The sequence below is a fragment of the Nipponia nippon genome, unplaced genomic scaffold, assembly GCF_047370975.1.
Source record: "Nipponia nippon isolate SJK-2023a ecotype South Korea unplaced genomic scaffold, ASM4737097v1 scaffold_3, whole genome shotgun sequence".
Classification (NCBI taxonomy): Eukaryota; Metazoa; Chordata; class Aves; order Pelecaniformes; family Threskiornithidae; genus Nipponia; species Nipponia nippon.
In genome coordinates, this window is record NW_028262347.1 from 45,329,789 (window position 1) to 45,347,338 (window position 17,550).

At 34.9% G+C, this 17,550-nt stretch overlaps 1 protein-coding gene across 9 annotated transcripts in view; it reads right to left on the minus strand.

Moving 5' to 3' along the window:
• The window catches only part of PPFIA2 (PPFI scaffold protein A2), a 352,807-nt gene that overhangs the window by 231,967 nt on the left and 103,290 nt on the right, over positions 1-17,550 (minus strand). For 2 of the 9 annotated variants that reach the window (XM_087765244.1, XM_087765243.1), the window contains exon 1: positions 11,140-11,534. The exons of the other annotated variants lie outside the window; for them this stretch is intronic. In XM_087765244.1, coding sequence (XP_087621370.1) covers positions 11,140-11,220 — 81 coding nt within the window. In that variant the 5' untranslated portion in view covers positions 11,221-11,534. Of the gene's footprint in view, positions 1-11,139; positions 11,535-17,550 lie in introns of those variants that run through there. 9 annotated transcript variants of the gene reach the window in all.

Below are 17,550 nucleotides of genomic sequence, written 5' to 3' on the forward strand. Positions count from 1 at the left end.
CTTTTAGTTTGGTGTTCGTGCTCCCTACTGACCTGAATTTTTCCTATTTCTGATCATCTCTCTGACATTATTCCAAAACTGCTCATTATTTCTTCATTCACTTATATTTGTATGTGAACTGTGTTAGTTTTATGTATGTGAGAAACATGATGGTGACTGTTATATCTGCTGGAAGGAGAGGGGATTGTTTCTTTTGGTACTAAACTGGAGGCTGATGGAGAATTCCAAATTTGGTTTTAGTATCACCCCTTGGTTTATTCAAACTTAAAAATCTTTTGGTCTCTTTCACTGACCAGCTGAAAATTCATAGACCATCTCAAGCAAGCTACAGTGTTCCCAGTCTAAGGAGATGAACATATGCATTACTGTCATCAGATCTTTATTTGAAGCACAAAGGTTGATGTTGACAGCTTTACTTCAAGCAACAGATGTGTGTATGTGTGTGTTTAGTGTGAGTTACTAATTTCATTCTTTTGCTGATCACAGTTTAGCAGATATTTAGTGTTATGCTCCACTGTTCATTACAGTGCTAGCCAAGCCATCCAAGTCTTCAGGCCAACAGAGACCATGTATGTTTTCAAACCTTTTGAGATACATCAAATCCGTCCACTGAGCCGTTCTGGAATTCAGGTTCCCAACTACATGAAACAGAGACTCAATTACTAACCTGAAATAATTTTCTGTCTGCCTACTACTAATATAAAAGTATGGTTAAGAAAAGAGGTTTCCATAACTTCATGTCAAAAAACTTTTTTCTTTGCTTCATCAAAACTGTACATTAATATTTTTTTATTTGCCCAGAAATGTAACATCCTAATAATAATTTTCTCCACATAATATTTATTTTAGTAATAGAGTCCTAGGAAAATAATAAAACACACTGCAAATAGTATGCCTTGACAAGATTCATCTGAAATGACTGTATGACGTTAGAGAGTCAACATAGTCTTTATCAATATAGTTATATTGACAAAGATTATCTCAACATAGGGAGGCTTATCTTTCTGGACTCCTTCAGAGGAATACGCTCTCCCATAATACGATTTGGGACTCACAGAACTCGGCCCTTATTCTGAAATGCTGTTTATCAGAGCCTGCCATTACAGAAATCAAGTCTACATTACTGTTTTAGTTTGCATCAGGAGGTCTGAAGCAAATTTCCCCATTGTCTCAACTTGCTTTGGTTTGCATCATGAAGTGATTTCTGAGTGCCTGAACTGGATCCCTTCTGGACAAAATGAAATAGAAAGATGATGTCTGAGAGTGCATCTAATGCTTTCCATCCATTCGTGGACATTCAGACAATGGGACCTGACTAGACCTATTCCAAAATAACCACAGACATCAGATCCTCCTCTTTTGCTCTACAGATTAACTTTTATTCTGCCACACTACTTACTAATGGAGACATAAGCACAGGAATCCAGCTCAAGTACCTTCCCTTACACCTCGGTTAGGCTTATAGCACAAGTGTATCTCTACATGTAATCACACCCTCAATGCATTTTCAGTGCCATTGACACCTCCTCACCACTCTGGCTTTGCTCAGCACCAACACTGTTATGGCTGATGGTGTAGATAAAGTCATTCCTCATGCTGTGCCACCATCATGCATGCAGTATTAGAATATTTAATTAAAAAAAAACCCATCAACTCGTACTGTGTTAGACCTATCACTAGAAATAACACATTTCATAGGAACAAGCGCTCTTAGTCATGTGAAACTGTATAATTTCTCCTAGTGAAAAAATCTAAACAGATCACTTAAATTTCCATGAATCAGTAATTCTAATTCTTTCAGTGAAAATACTGAATCCATGTTTTTCTCATTTGTTTACAGATTTGAGTGAATCACAATATCAACTGAACTATGTCAGCTGTCATTTCAAAACGATCCTAGCCTCATAGTCATCCTAAATGTTATGCTGAGCAAAACTGCCAACTGAATATTGAACTAGACAGGAATAGATGAGGTAAAATAAAATTTATTTACTGAAATCACTACTAGGAAATTTAGTATTAAAAATCTTGTGATGTATATTAACACTACTCCATTCAAAATGAAAACACAACCTATGAATAAAGGTAAAAATGGAATATTTACTTCAATGCTTCTATCATAGTAATTTCCCCAAAATAGACATAACTATAAGCTAATAAGTTCCTCAGCAAAAAAGTTTATTCACATCTCAAGTTATTTAAAACCATTAAAATAATGCATTTTATTGCTTGTCTTCAATCATAGGACAGTTCAACATGCCAAGTATTTTGCATTATCTGTCTTTACCAGCTTTTTTCCTTGCCTTAAGACAGATGTAAGAAAAAGAAGAAATTTGCAGGTAGATCACCCACCTCTCAACATCATCAGCTGATGCTGTTGATAGTGAAGACTGTATGAGTAAATGCTACATGAATAACAGGCAAGAAACAGATCCTCTTGCCTTACAAATTTATGAACTATGTATAAAAAGACTGTGAAGACAAATAAAGTGAATACTGTGCTAGTTAGTAATGATACTAATTCCTTTTACTTATTTTTTTCCAAGTCTACTAAGTTGTTTCTACACAACTATATCTTTCTCTAAAGTATATCGTTCTCCAAATGAAAAACGTGTTTTTAAGTGCTGATACATAGTATTTCCAGCTCTTGAAGGACATCTAATTAGCATAGGCTTATCAGCTGATGTAGATGGCTATGTTTACATTCTTATAACTGATTAATTCAGGCTTTCAGACAGTAAAAGCTATCCTGAGAAGAATTTTGAAGTGGATGCTATACGTGGCACTAAAAGCTAGTCAAGACAGCACTAAGAACTTCCAGACCAAACACCCTCTTTTACTAAATACCAGGAAGTGGTACCATGCTCTACTTGGTCCAGTGTGTAGCAAATCAAGAAGAAGGAGGCAGTATCATTTAGATCTGAGACAACTACTAGGAATATATTTGAAATGTACGATGAAATCAGCAAATTAATTACACTCTCCTCCCAGACAGGGATGGGATAGCTTCAGCAGTGCTGCATAGCAAGACTGGTAATGTTCATCGTGGGAAAAAACATGCCATTTCCAATAGATTATCATCACGATTTATACAGGATGTTCAGGACACCCATCTACAGAGATGCAATCTGTGCTCTCAGAACAGGCTATGCCTATATTATTCTATTTTTCCCTATAAGGAAAGCTTATTATCCAAGCATTCTGCTATCTCACTCTATACAGCTTGTGTTCAGTTAAGAGAATGGACCAACCAGTATCAAACCAACACACATTATTGTGTAATAATCCTTAGTATTCTTACTATTCTGGAAAATACCAGTACATTTCTTCCTCTAGTTTTGTTTTCTATGCAAATTATTGTAAAAGAAGCCCAGGTTCAGAATCCAATACTGAAGGCACTTCTGAAATTGAGCCAGAAACATGTTTCTAGCTATGATTCAGAAACCGTACCATGATCCTATTTCTGGAATAGGAGGAACGCATTCCTATTGCTATTCCTCCTACTGGTCGCTTGCTTTTATTGATCACATCCACTCAGCTGCAAAAGAAACTGCAGCTCTATTTTAGCCCCAGTGATACTGGCAGAAAAAGGAAAGGTATTTTCTGACTCTTCACTCCATTACTTTGCAAAGTAGAATCGGCCACACTCTGAACGACAGGAATTCTGCATGGGAAAGGTGCATTGACTGCTCTGCTTGGTTACTGTTCAGTTTCAACATATGAAAAAATGCTATTACGTGGACAAAATATTTTTGTATAATAGGCAAAAGAAAAGTTTACATGAATATTGACTTAAGACACAAAGCCTTTAAGCTCTTTCTATTTTGTTTTATGTATGTATTCCAAGGTCCTGTATTCTTTGCTTGCTTACTCTAATTATCATATTTTTGGAGTAAGCAACATAATTTACTAAGTCTCTACAACTGAAAAATACTATAGACAGAATCCTTCTATGCTCAATTATTTTCTTAATTGTCTTTTGGAAAGCATGTCTGTGTGTGTGCATGTGTTTAGTTTGTGGCTTTTGGGGAGAAGGATTGATTCTCCTGATTTCCACTACCAAATTCATGGTAATTAGGCTTATCTTAGAACCATAATGTTTCTCATTTCTTCCTTAAGCAATGGGCGTTTCCACCCAAGGAAGGATGCAAATGTATCTATAGATCAAAACAGTCAGTTAATATTCAGTCAAGTCACCCTTCCCAGTTCACTGCATGCAGAACAGCATATTCAAAAAACTATCAGACCATTTTATTGACTGGCTGGAAAAAAACTATGGAAAATATAGGGCCATGCAGTGCTACTGACTTTTATGCAGGAAGAGGGTATGTGGTGCCAGTTGGGGCAGCTCTCACCATGGTTCCAGCTAAAACTCAGAAGCTAACCAGAAAACAAGTAGCTTTTCAAAAATACTCCCTGTGTCACACGTGTGGACAGGACCGCTCGTGGTGAGGACATTGTCTTTCATGAGCTCTGATGGCCACAAATCACAATTCTCTGGCACAACAGAATTATGCAAAAAAACCCTTGTGCAAACAAAATTATTTCTCTAGATGCTTAAGACACATTACATTAAATACTTCACAGTAACACACTTTTAGGGCTTTTCAGCCGAATACTTGGATGATATTCTTATTTTCATGTCAGCCTGAATAATTTTGTTCCACTTTTGGAGTCCAACTGCCACATTCTCACCAACTCGGTAAAATAATTAAACCTACTAGTTGTCAGTATAGCTGGACTGATTAACAAATGCTCACAGTCTTCTCCATTCTACAAAAAAAAAAATAAAAAATTAACAGCACTACCAGATGAAACTTACTGAAAGTTTATTTGGTATAACATGTTTTAATGTATAAAATTTTTAAATATTTCTCCTTCAAAATTTTATAATTGTTTGAACACAGAGAACATTAATATTTTGCAGTACATTCAGATTAACACTGCATTAACATGTCTGTATTTGAGCAGAAAAGTTTGTCTGTTCTTCACAAAACAGGCAATAAAAATACATATCACAGAATAATTATAGTAAATAAGAACAAATAACACTCACTTGTAATGTAAGACCAGCCTCTATTGCCATTTGTCATTTATTTCTGAGTAAAAGAGCCTGTATGCATATTCCTCACATTGTTCCTCTGAAATTCCTATGTTCCAAAATTATATAAAACCCACTTATATGGTTATAAATATTTCCAAGCTATTTGCAATGCAAATCACTTTATTATTGTCTCCTGCCTTTGACACTGCCCAGACTTGTTAATGATTTTTTTTTTTTTTTTGGCTACAGGGTAAAGCACTGCTCCAGCATTACTACTTTCTGCCACTGTTAACATGTCAGAAGTCTTTAAAAGCACCTCACTGTCAGCCTTTCTGCCACTGTTATTATTTATACTCACTAACACAGCTTTCAAACCTTCTGAAGCCTACAACAACCTGCATGATCTGTACCACAACTTTTTGCACACAAAACCAATTACTCAGTTGACTCCTGTTATAGTTGGCCTTTTAGTGATGTTTACCATCACTACTGATACAAGTTACCAATTGGCTATGGACTTGCACCTTTCACAAAGAACAAGTCTCTAGTACTTTTACATGAAGTTTTTAAAAAAAAGTACTGTGCCAGTGTGTTAAGTAAGAAGAGAAAAATCTTCATTTAGGCAAAACTAAGGGAAAATTCCATGCTTGTCAGAGGGTTGCTGGAAGGAGCTGCCCACATGCTTGGCCAGCTGAAGGGTTCGAGATCATAGAATAGATAAGATCAGATTCCACAGTTCTTCTGTGGACCTAGTGACACAGCATTGAAAGTACAAACAAATTTTTGTCCCTATTCTGCATGTTATATACAGTATGTTTTCTACACGTGCAATTAAGTCTGCACAGATCACGAACAGAGTCATCAAATACACATTTTACAAGAATTTTGCAGTGGTATGAGTAATCATGTCAGATGGAAGATGACTAGTAACCCATCTCCGTCACCAAAAATATTGTTTTATCATAGAACTAGGGGTTTCTGCAAAGAAACTCAAAAGCTGTTGTCTTTGATATTAAATTATATTGCATAGAAATACGAGAGGCAACAAAATAGTCAAAAAGTTAGGACCTACTAAACAGAGTAGCATGGCATACCTGCTCAAAGCATAATCTAATGATAAATGTATGCTAACAAGTGCAATTACAAATTTTAACAGGATACTTTCTCTTATAGGAGAGGCTTTTTGTTTCTTTTACTATTTCCATATAAGAAGATACATGAAAGAACAATAGGATTACTGAAACACTAAAACTACAAGACAGTATAAAATAGAAGTTCTGGGTAAGTATACAGTTCATTTCAGCTATTAAAATAGGAATTATAGGAAAATTAATGAGTGTATCTACTATTTCTTATAGAATATGCTTTTTTTCACACAGCTCAAAGCACATTCTGTACCAGAAAGTACCATTTTTATTCGCATTCTGTTGTTAATTCACTATCATTGGAGTGTAACATTTAGTTGTTAAGAACTAAAAACCAGTAGTAATCAGTATCATGGTGACAGATAAGGTTTATGCATAGAAACGTTTCCCAGTAACCCAGTTTCAAACCTTTGATCAGCAATGCACTTTTACAGTAGTTCATAGTGTATTTACATTTTTGCATCAGATGAATATTTTAGGATTTCTCTGTGGGTTTTGTAAGAAAGCAGTTTTATTTCTTTATAGACCTTCTGATCATCAGATAACTTTAAAAAAATTGCTTTAACCTCCAAAAGTTTCAGAAAAGACCACCCCTTACTTCACTACTCGTTAGAAAAAAGGATGATACTCTAGTTGTCCTAAGAGTTCATTTATAAACCACAAATCTCATCTGACTATAAAATGGGCTAGTATTGCTTCCAAACATTTGAAAGTTTTTGTTTAACATTTATGGAAGCTGTTACTACATACTGCTGATTTCAAAGCTAAAGATGCAGCCAGATCCATGAGACCCTGTGTACTGCCACAATTTGAGCGTGTTTGTCTCTCTCTACTGCACATGCCTAGTACCTAAGTTCTGCCCATTGGCAACTACTTTTAGCTCTCATTTAGATCTGTGCTTCAGATGTGTGCTTAGCTTAATAATTGAAAGTTACAAGAGTTAAAAATACTGTTCATAAAAATATTTCAGTCTTTTCTTTTGCAGAGATACTGAAACAGAAAAAAGGCTCTTTCAATTTCAAATTCTGTTGAAATGAACATCGTGTACAATGTGAAGATATTTTGAATGTTTAGAAGTTGTGCAAGTTAGTATCCACATGTATTAGTGCAGACAAACAAATTAAGAAAACAAAAAATATTTACTGAATATGATAAACACCAACGTAAACTTAAGTTACTTTTAAATAATCAAAGCAGTATTACACAACTTTCAAAAATGAAATTTGATATTTCAAAATTAAGTTCCTTTGTGCTATGCTTTCATAAAAAAGGAACCACCCTCAAGTTCTCTATAAAAACAGCTTGATTAAAAAATATTTTTTCAGTGCATTAATGTTTCCCATTTCATAACCAATAGACAAGTTAAAAATATCTCCTTTATAATCCAAACTTTTCCACTTGCATCATTATTTTTTGCAAATAACCACTAAATACAGTGAAATACAAGACCAACCAGAGAGCAAGGCAATGTTACTACTTGAACTTTGATGTTTACAATGTTCATGAAAGATACATGCTGGCTGTGGGACTGCTGGCAAACTAATTTATCCACACAGAGTAGCAGAAATGCTATCTTTTTATCAAGCTTGAAGACAAAAAGAAATAAAATCACTGCTTTCTGTTATATAGCTGCAGAGGTCTGCCAGGGTTGACACAAGCATACTGAGATGAAACAGAGACATACTGAAATACAAAGCACTAAACTTTGGTATTGCCTTGGTTATTATAAAACTAAACCTTGTTCATAATAGTGTTATAACTCCTTCCTTTCATACAGTATATAACTTCTTTATATGACCTCCCCTCCTGTATTTTTCTATTTTAATTGCTTTAATCAAGCATAGTCTAGGGATCAAAGCTTAAGCTTCTTTTAATTATAGCAGGTGGTTCAGCAAATATACTGAACCAAATAACGCTTTTAACATTTGCAGAATTTCAGGACAGATTTCCTGAGCAGAACAAAGGTATTAGGAATTTTACAGCATCTAGATAGTTGCAGATATTGATGTAATTTTCAAATTCAATACTTCTTCTGAACACTAGGTGTCCTGGAGACCAAAGAAGCTAATAAAACACAACAAAGTGGGAGAGAAGGGGGAAGTGAAAAAACCTGTTTATTCATCCTGTGTCATTACAGGTGAAAATATAATTTTAAATGTTGCAATTAGTTGTCAAGAAATTTCCTGTTAATTTCATCTACTAAAAATAAAATTCATCAGGCAAGAAAAATCTCTGAATTTGAAAATTTATGCCAGACTTCTGATTTCAATTCACGTTCACTTATAAAATGAACACACTTTATAAAGTTGATTTTAAAGCATACTATTCAAAGCATTCAATTAAGATCTTAATAAATGCTCAAAAACTTGTAGAGGTATTCATGAATTATGATTCTTCCCAACCCAAGTGTTCTGCTCCATGCATCCCTGTATGGCCAGTCTGATTCCTTGGCCAGTAGAGGCCAATTTGGTCTTATTTCCTAAGAACTTTAGTGAAATGCCAATAATAAAGTTACAACTTGCACACATGCTTTGTGCTTCTTTCAATACCAGTTTTGTTGCTGAAAGAATTAATATGTTGCATTTTTGTATCAATGTACAATCAATTCAGCTGCTTAATCATTACGCAGATGTAGAATTAATTCAGTAGCTTAATCACTCATTACCCTCCATCAGTCAGAGTTCAGGCCCTCATCTCACAATTTTTGTATTTGTTCAGTTTTAAACATGCTAGACATCATTGGCTTTGCTAAGATTATTTTCACACATTTAGGTTAAATAGCAACATATACATTTCAAATTAAGAACCATTAAGCTGTCCCATAACTTTGCAAACTGTGTAAATGAAAGAGATTCTCTGTCTCAAAGAGATTACAATGTAACATGTAGAAATAATAGAATAGGTAAGAAAGCAAAAGGTGAAAGTACTTTAAAACAGATCAAAACGATTAACAAGAGTCATATGAAGTCCTTCTCAGCAATTATTACATTTGTAAGCAAAGACTGAAGTAACTCAAGAGGGAAAGAGAAGATATCACAAAAAGCTAGGAAGCAAGGAACAACAAAGGAAGCCAAGGCAAGAACTGGAAAGTTACTTCACAGATCTTTCTTTATACTGCACATATGTAAACAAATAAATAGAAAAAATCATTTTAAAAGGGCATCACAGGAAAATATAGGCTTTCTTTGGTCGATTTTTTAAAAATTTTTCAGGGATTCTTTTAGCACTGATAACACCAAGGCGTTCTAGAACACAAACACAGACTGTCCTGAATTAGCAACTTTACATTCCAAGGTCATTTAACCCTACATTGCTCACTAAAGTATCCAGAACACAACAGGAAATTTGGTTACATTTCCCTTTTATTTATTGTCCCCTCAGCTTAAAAATCAGTGGAAGAAATAATTTTTAAAAGAGAATTTTTTATATGTGGGATAATGTCTACAGTAATCATAGAAATTGCTAGTGGCAACAATAAATACTGTAAAAAAAATATATACTTCATTGTTAGCACTTACTTTCATAAAGTACCACATAATAAAATATTCAATTTGGTATCACAACCAAACATCCTAATTTTAGTGACTTTTTCAACTCAACACACTCAGAAAGAATACCTGACGTCAGGAATTGTGTTTAAGAGCATAGCTACAGGAGGCTGTACAGAATATTTAGATGTCAGTGTGTGAAAAAAGTAGTCATGCTGTAGAGGAACAGGCCTGGGGCATTCATGTCTCTGATTCACTGCCAGGATCAGCAGATCGTCACTGTTAGCAGGATGCCACTCTTTCTGCACAGTCCTCAACTATCATTTGACATCACTGTAAGAAGGGCTAGACAGTAAAATTAAAACCAATGGATTAAAAGAAGACAAGAATGAAATGCAGTTATTGGACCCAAAGAATGGGGTACCTGTATTTCTGAAAGAAGTTTGCCATGCATTTTATGATCACCTTTTAATTGCCTCAGACTGTCTGCTGTGGTAGCATACAGAGATTTATTACATATTAAAGACATCACTCTACAATAGCATAAAGTAACCAAAAAGACAAAACTGTTACACGATCAGGAATGGGAAGGTTATTTAAATCCTAACTGTATCAGAGGCTGAGCTGAAAAAGCTATTGCCACTTTAAGTAGAGAAGTGTTTGAATTGCCCTGTAGGGCTGGAGTGCTATAAGGAGCAGCTGGGGCAGTGGGATTGTGGGTTTTTTTTATTATTGTTAAATCTGAATATAGGGTTACCTAGTTTTCCAGAGCCAAGGCACTAAAGATTTCTTTTAATTAAATGCTACTAAAAGATGGTTGTAATTAGACTGGTTTGCACATTAGATTTAGAGCATATAATAAATTCTTACCTTTAGCTAAGCACACAAGCTTATTTACCTGAATGAGGCAAAACTTGGTTTAAAACTGAGAACCTTAATAATCCTAACAATAGATTCTGCTGTTCTATCAATTGCACATGTGTGATTACTATCCACATGAATGAAATTAAGCATCAGCTAGCATGAAACTACATTCAGGATTAATATAAAAAAAACCAGACAGGTACAACATATGAAGTTTTTAAAATATTTTTTTGTATAATATGAATTTGGAATTTCTGATAATGCCAACTGCTTATCTGAACTAAACAGAAAGACAGTGTGGGTCCATCTAAGGAACTATAAATCTAATGAATTGTAAGATGATAGTATTATTGGAAAGACAATCAACAGCAAAATTATTGTGAATGCAATTTTATGTTTGTTTAGGAACAATTTACATACTGATTTTTTTAAGGTAGCAAACTTACTGTAATGATATTGATTTCTTACATATTTTCTCCTACCAGTACAAAACTCATTAACACATAAGCTTCTTAACCTGTTAGCTACTCTTACTCAAAGTTTACCTATCGTTTAAGTACCAAGAAAAATCCTTTCAGTTTTATTAAAGTTCACTTACCTGAAACGTATAAAACCGGGTCCCATTAGGAAGATGCACTTTAGGAGAGGCAGAGACAGTGTTCATATCCGAGAATATCATTTCTGGTCACACACACAATACAATCCACAGAGAGCTACAGATGCAGTGTAGAGTGCTAAGCTCGGAGGTAAATCCTTTCATACATTTAGGGAGGCAATCGTACAAAATGCAGTCTGCCCCATCCATTCAGATGTCTAGTGACAGCACTTTGAATTCCCCACTCCTACATCTGTGAGCTAAACTGTAAGGTCGTCACTCCCTGACCTCTAGCTCAGCTAGCCCTTCAAAATATGCACAACGAATAAAAATTAGAAATGCCGAAGAAAAGAGAGCTAGAACCTACAGTACACGGAGCTTGTGCAGAATCTGGCAATGCTTTGGACCTGCCCATCTGTTCTCAGTGATAATCACCTCCCTCCACCACAGCCTTGCAAAGTGATTATGCTAAGCATCCCAGTTAACCAATAACACACAGTTTCATTTCAAGCAAGCATGCACAGTGAAAAACAGAGGACCTCTTCTGACTAACCTGAAGCATGCCTTGTGTTCAGTTTATAGCTGTATTTGATAACAATGATAATTTCATCATTTCAGTTGCTGATAGTTATGTTACCACATGCCAACTTGCTTTAAACAACACAAAGGTGATTTTTTGTTGTTGTTGTTTTGACTGTCTTGCCTAGATTAAAAAAGCAGTGTATTGCTCTCCAAACTAGTATTTTTTATATTTCTTAATTTTTGGGTGCTACTACAGACTGCAAATAAATGAATATTATAAATAAATATTTGCTACACTGTTTACAGAGCTACAGTCAGTTTAAATATAATACACATTATAAGCCTCTCTTCTCATTCTTTTCTAATTCTTTTTTTCTCACCTTCAGTCTGAATCTCTCTTTAGGAAAGGTTTACCTAACATTACTAAGTATAAGGTTGAAATTTTGTCCTGAGCCTTACTGTGATTCACAAAGCTATAGACCTACAGCTTAGCTCATTAGCTATACACAATATCTTTAAAAAACATTATTTTTTAAGGTCGATAATACTTGTGAACACCTGCATTGAACTTCTGAAAAGCATTCATTTCATTTTTTCTTCACACACAGATAGTTTGAACTACATGAAGACATTAAAGAAAGTAATATTCAAAAAATTTGACACCTTTTAGCAACAGGAAATAAGTGTTCCATTTACAAAAATTTAAAAGTAGAGTTTCAATAAAGGGTAAAAAATGGAAAGTGGTTGGAAAACTAACTTTACATGTTCTGTCAAGCACTTTCTATTTTATTCATAAGGTTTAAAAGAGAGACAGAGAAACCACTTAAGAAATGGTACTTTCAAAATCAAACTTGTCAAAAATCTAAAAGCCTGGTGAGTTGCCAGGCTGCCTCTATTTTTTATTCTGTTTTATCTTAATGCTTTTAGCAACTGAAGCTAATACAACTTCTAAAGTAAAATAACTATGAAAGGAGTTGGGAGAGATGCAGAGATGTCTGTCTGTTTCAGTGTGTATGCCAGTGTGGCACATGCCACAGTAATTGTATTTTGTAAACCAAAAAGAAAAAATCCTCTTAGATCCTAGTCATGTCTAACAATTTCTTATAATTACCATGATATTGCTTCTATAACATTTACTGAATCGAAGCAAAACTACTGTCTGGAACATTTTCTTGAGACCTAGATTTCAGATTACAGATTATTCTCCCCTCTTTGAGTTCTCTTCCAGAAGATCTAGATGCTGGTATTAGCAAAGGGGTCCCTCAGCTGGTCAAAGGAAAGATACCAGATTGTTGGTAATCTGAGTATAGAATGTTTTATTCTGAGCTGATACCTTCCCCTTTATAATCTACCTACCAAACATATGGTATTTCCCCGCAGTGCAATGAATAAAGTTTCTTTTATGGACACTTAAGATCGTTTGCCCTGAAAGATGACAGAAATTTACTCTTAGTTTCCTCACCAAATGCATAATTTGAAGAATTCATGTGCAAAATCCCACGTACGTTTCTCCAATAGACAATTACTTTCACTACTAAATAACTGTACCTAATAGTTTGAACTTCTCTTGCTTCAGCTTTCACAACTTCTTAATCCTCGTTTCTGCCAGGGATATAGGAAACTCAGTTCATCTTTCCACATTGGCATTTGCTAAACCTTAAGCTAGTTCATTCCTAAAAAAATATTGTCAACATCTTTAAGAAATGGTCAATACCAAAGTTAAACAACTGCTCTAGTGACAGTCTCAATAACGCCTTCCATGATCATACCATTGCTGTATTTTGACTTGCTAGTTCCCTATTTGTTCCTCAAGGACTGAACATCTTCTTCTAGCTGCAGCGTTCCAGTGGGAGCTCTTATTGAGATCACTGTCCACCATGACTTAGCTGCGCATTATTTTGAAAAAATTACTGCTTTTCAAAATACTGCTCCCACTCTTTTATCTGTTGTTTTGACTTTCCTGCTTATGTGAAGGAATTTGCACTTAAAAAAAACCACGACCACCACCAACAACAAAATCCAACAATCCCCCCTCCCCCTGCATTTAAGTTACAATAAACACATCTCCCTAGCTAATCAGTATAGATCTGAAGAGAAGGCATGGCATTGTAACCGTTGTTCTGTCTCTCCAGTAACTTTTACCTCATCTGAAAATGCTCCCAGTAATGACTATAAATTTTCTTTTAGCTCACTGCGAAACAGGCCAACACCACATTCTTGCAGGACCCTCATGGAATCAGAATGTAATTTTGATGTAACACTCAAACAGCTTGAAAATGCTTGTGTAAAACAGTGTTTTTCTGAAAAACATGAAACCAGCCTCCTCTCAGGAACTGGTCAGAGTATGGGTAAATTCAGTAAGTATGAACTGATGCATGGTGGAGGGCGTGTTCACAGAGAGAGACAGTCGCATTTCAGAAAAGCCAGCAGCCGCAAAGCTGGGATTCAGCATTCTCCTTGGAAAAAGGAGCTGAAACCAGGTCTCCTATGTCTAATTGAATGCCGCAACCACTAAGCTGGGTATCAAGCAACACGGCCTGAAACCAAGCAGAAAGTGGAACAGAATAAAGGCAAGTGAAGAGACCCAACAGGACAAACAGAGAAACAGACCTACAGACCATGACTACAGCTCAGTGGTAGAAGTGCTCACAAAGGATGTAATCCCCATTCACATACTTGCTCCAATGAATCTTCCAATGAATGATTTAATTATTCCATGAAGTGAGAGTTGTAGTGGAGGAAAAAATATCTCCTATATGAAAAGAAATCCTACATGTTTAAAAGTATGAGATGTGGCAATGCTCCTGAGGTGACTTTAGTTCCAATTTCTTTTGAATGTATGAGTTACCAAGCTCTGCATATATATTATGTGTTATGATGACTTTGCATTTTAATCAGATACCCTTCTCCAAAACTTTCAGTTTAAAATGAAAAAAAAAAAAAAGTGTTCTTTTTTCATGTGTAGCCTACTATTTTTTATAGTAGATACGAAAATGTAGATACATGTTGATATATGTAGATATGTAGATATATAAATATGTATTAAAATCCCAGTAAGTTACACATCAAAAAAAGAAGGAATCTCACTCTCTCTCTCCGATGATTATGTGAAGTACTTAGAAAATTCAGGGACACTAATACAAAAACTTGTATCTTTGACTGCAGAGACAAGATGCATTTTTTAAAACTGACAAACACACTTAGCTTTTTAATATGCTAGTGCTTGTGTGATATAGTTTCTCTTCAGAATATGTAGTGCAATAGAAAAGCAGATGTTTTGAGTTAAGATTTAAATCACCAGCTCTTATTAAATTAAGTGAGTAATTATCCAGAAACATGGACTTTATATCACATACTGTTCTCATTTCTGTCTCTATCAGGGAAAACCATGTTAAAGAAACATGCCTTCCTCCAGGAGCAGTGAGAGTGTGTGATTTTCAGAACATTAGGGAGCTTTCACATTAAACCTAGACCACATCACTTTTACTTCACAGACTCACAGAAACCCTACTAAGCTTCCAAAGTCTACAATACTGTACTTAAATTGATGTTTCTTTAATATCTGCTGTTGTAGACATCAATATAGAGGGAGTATCATACGATACATTACTCATCTGGCTAAAATTCCCTGAATTTGCTTTAAACTGAAAACTGTTAATGTTTAAAGAGTTCTGACCTCCAACTATTAATGGCTGAAAGGATGTTAAACCTTTACCACAGTTCAGATAAAAGATATTCGAATTGCATATGAAATTGCCATGAATATCTTCATATAGTCACACATCACATCTAATTGTTCTCCATATCCAAATTAATTTACAGTTCCTTTTAGCTCATTTAACGAAGTTCTACACCAAAAGTATTTCCATTTTTTTCCATCAAAAAAGCAACACAAAACCATATTATCTAACAAATGAATAAACAATGTATAAAACTCATACATATCAAGTTTCAGAAACTAACCTTTCCCAGCTGGTATAGCTCCCAGAAAGTGAAGTGGGAGGGAGAATGAAAGAAAATGAAACATAGTACAAGAAAGTTTTTGCTCACTTTCAGCCTTCTGGTACAAACAGAAAATCCTTTTAGAATGGAAGACTTGTAGAAATAGATCAGCTTATCTTATTGATAAGTAAAGACTGTTATTCATCCTGTTTCTCTAATTAAGAACTGATTATCAACATTTTCCATCATTGTTCTTTGTTGCTTTGTATCTTGAATATACAAATACCAACGTTTGTATAGGGAAACATGTCTTAGAAGAGCAAGTGCTGGTACCAAGTCAGTATGCACTTATGAGCCCTATTTAAACCTCGAACATAAGGATTTGTGTAACCTATGAAGGCAAATAGACTGCAGAACAAAATATCTTCTGTTGTCTCTATAAACTGTATGTCAGCAATAGTAAAAGATAAAACATGTCCCAACAGGTGTATTCTGTACAATGGCTTCCCTTTTAAGCACAAGAACAATGACTGAAGCTTTCAGAGGAAATGCAAATATGAATGTAATTCCTTTTTGAAGTACCCTTGCTTTGTTGTATATACCGGGACATTTTACCAAGTATTGCAATTATTTTGAAAAAACAGAATCAACATTGACTAATCAACTTCACACTTTCAAAACCATTTCTCTTTTAAATGGTAAACTTCAGAATTAATTTTTCTAACAGTATCTCCATGATATAAAACGTCAATAAGATTAAAACCACTGATTCAATATCTAAGTGAATTTATGAATAGAGGAGCTCCTCTAGAATACATTATCTACAACCTATCAAGTGTGCAGTCCATAATCAACAATCATCAAATGCAACCACAACGCAAATAAGTCCAAAAGACACAATGCCTGATTTTGCAATTTGTTTGCTTGGGCAGAAGCAAAATTTCTCCTCATTTTGTATGTTCTGGACAGGCAATTGTTGACAACAGCTAGGGCTCTTGTGCAGCAGTGGCCTACAATATTCTGGTCATTGCAGGTGTGAGAAATTAATTCTCACACTCTCAAGACTTATTGATTAAATAGTTCTGTATCTGACTCCCTTTCTGCATCGTTCAACAAAGCTGGTATGAAATATCCAAAGTACCATTCTGTTTTTTCTTGAAACACTTCAACTCCTCAGCACTGGATCTATATTTCCTCTATATAACTTGACCATCAGTAAATCAAGATTGTACACAGAAGCTCATTAGGTAACTGAAATGAACCTGACATAAACACTGGTTTTATCTATTTTTAAGTTATGTGCTGATGACAGTGACTCACTGAGTGAATCTAAAAAAGAAACTGAATGAAAACATAACGCTTCAATATAGAGAAGTGTTATGGACGTTGAGTATAATGTGAGAGTTAAAGGAGGAAAGGATGGCAGAGTTGCAAGAATGTGTAATGAAACAAAACAACAAAAAATTGAGGGAAGATTTATCTCTGTTCCACTAAGTTGTATCTTACCTGATTTGAAAATATACATACTTTTCTCCACGACTCTTGGGCTTCAACTGCCAAAAGCACAGATACTAAGCTACATTTATTACACAACCTGTGTCCTCTGCCATTCACTTCTGATGCCAGGAATTACTGCATTTCTGTTTTGTGGCATAACTACTTATTTCATGAAAAAGTCTAGAGGCTCTTTGAAATTAAAGACACTTTTTAATGTAGAATCATAGCAGTGACTGCATTTATGAGTATTTTAAATAAAACTCCAGTCAAATCTAACATTAACTCTTGATGAATCAAGACCAAAAACTCCAAGATAATGTGATCCCAGACGGTAGCAAAGAAATAATGAAAACAGTCAGCTTGTTATTTCACCCTGCATCATATCACTTAGGTATCACTTTCAGTATTTACATCCTTTAAGTTGTTTATATTGTAATATTATACACAGTGGTA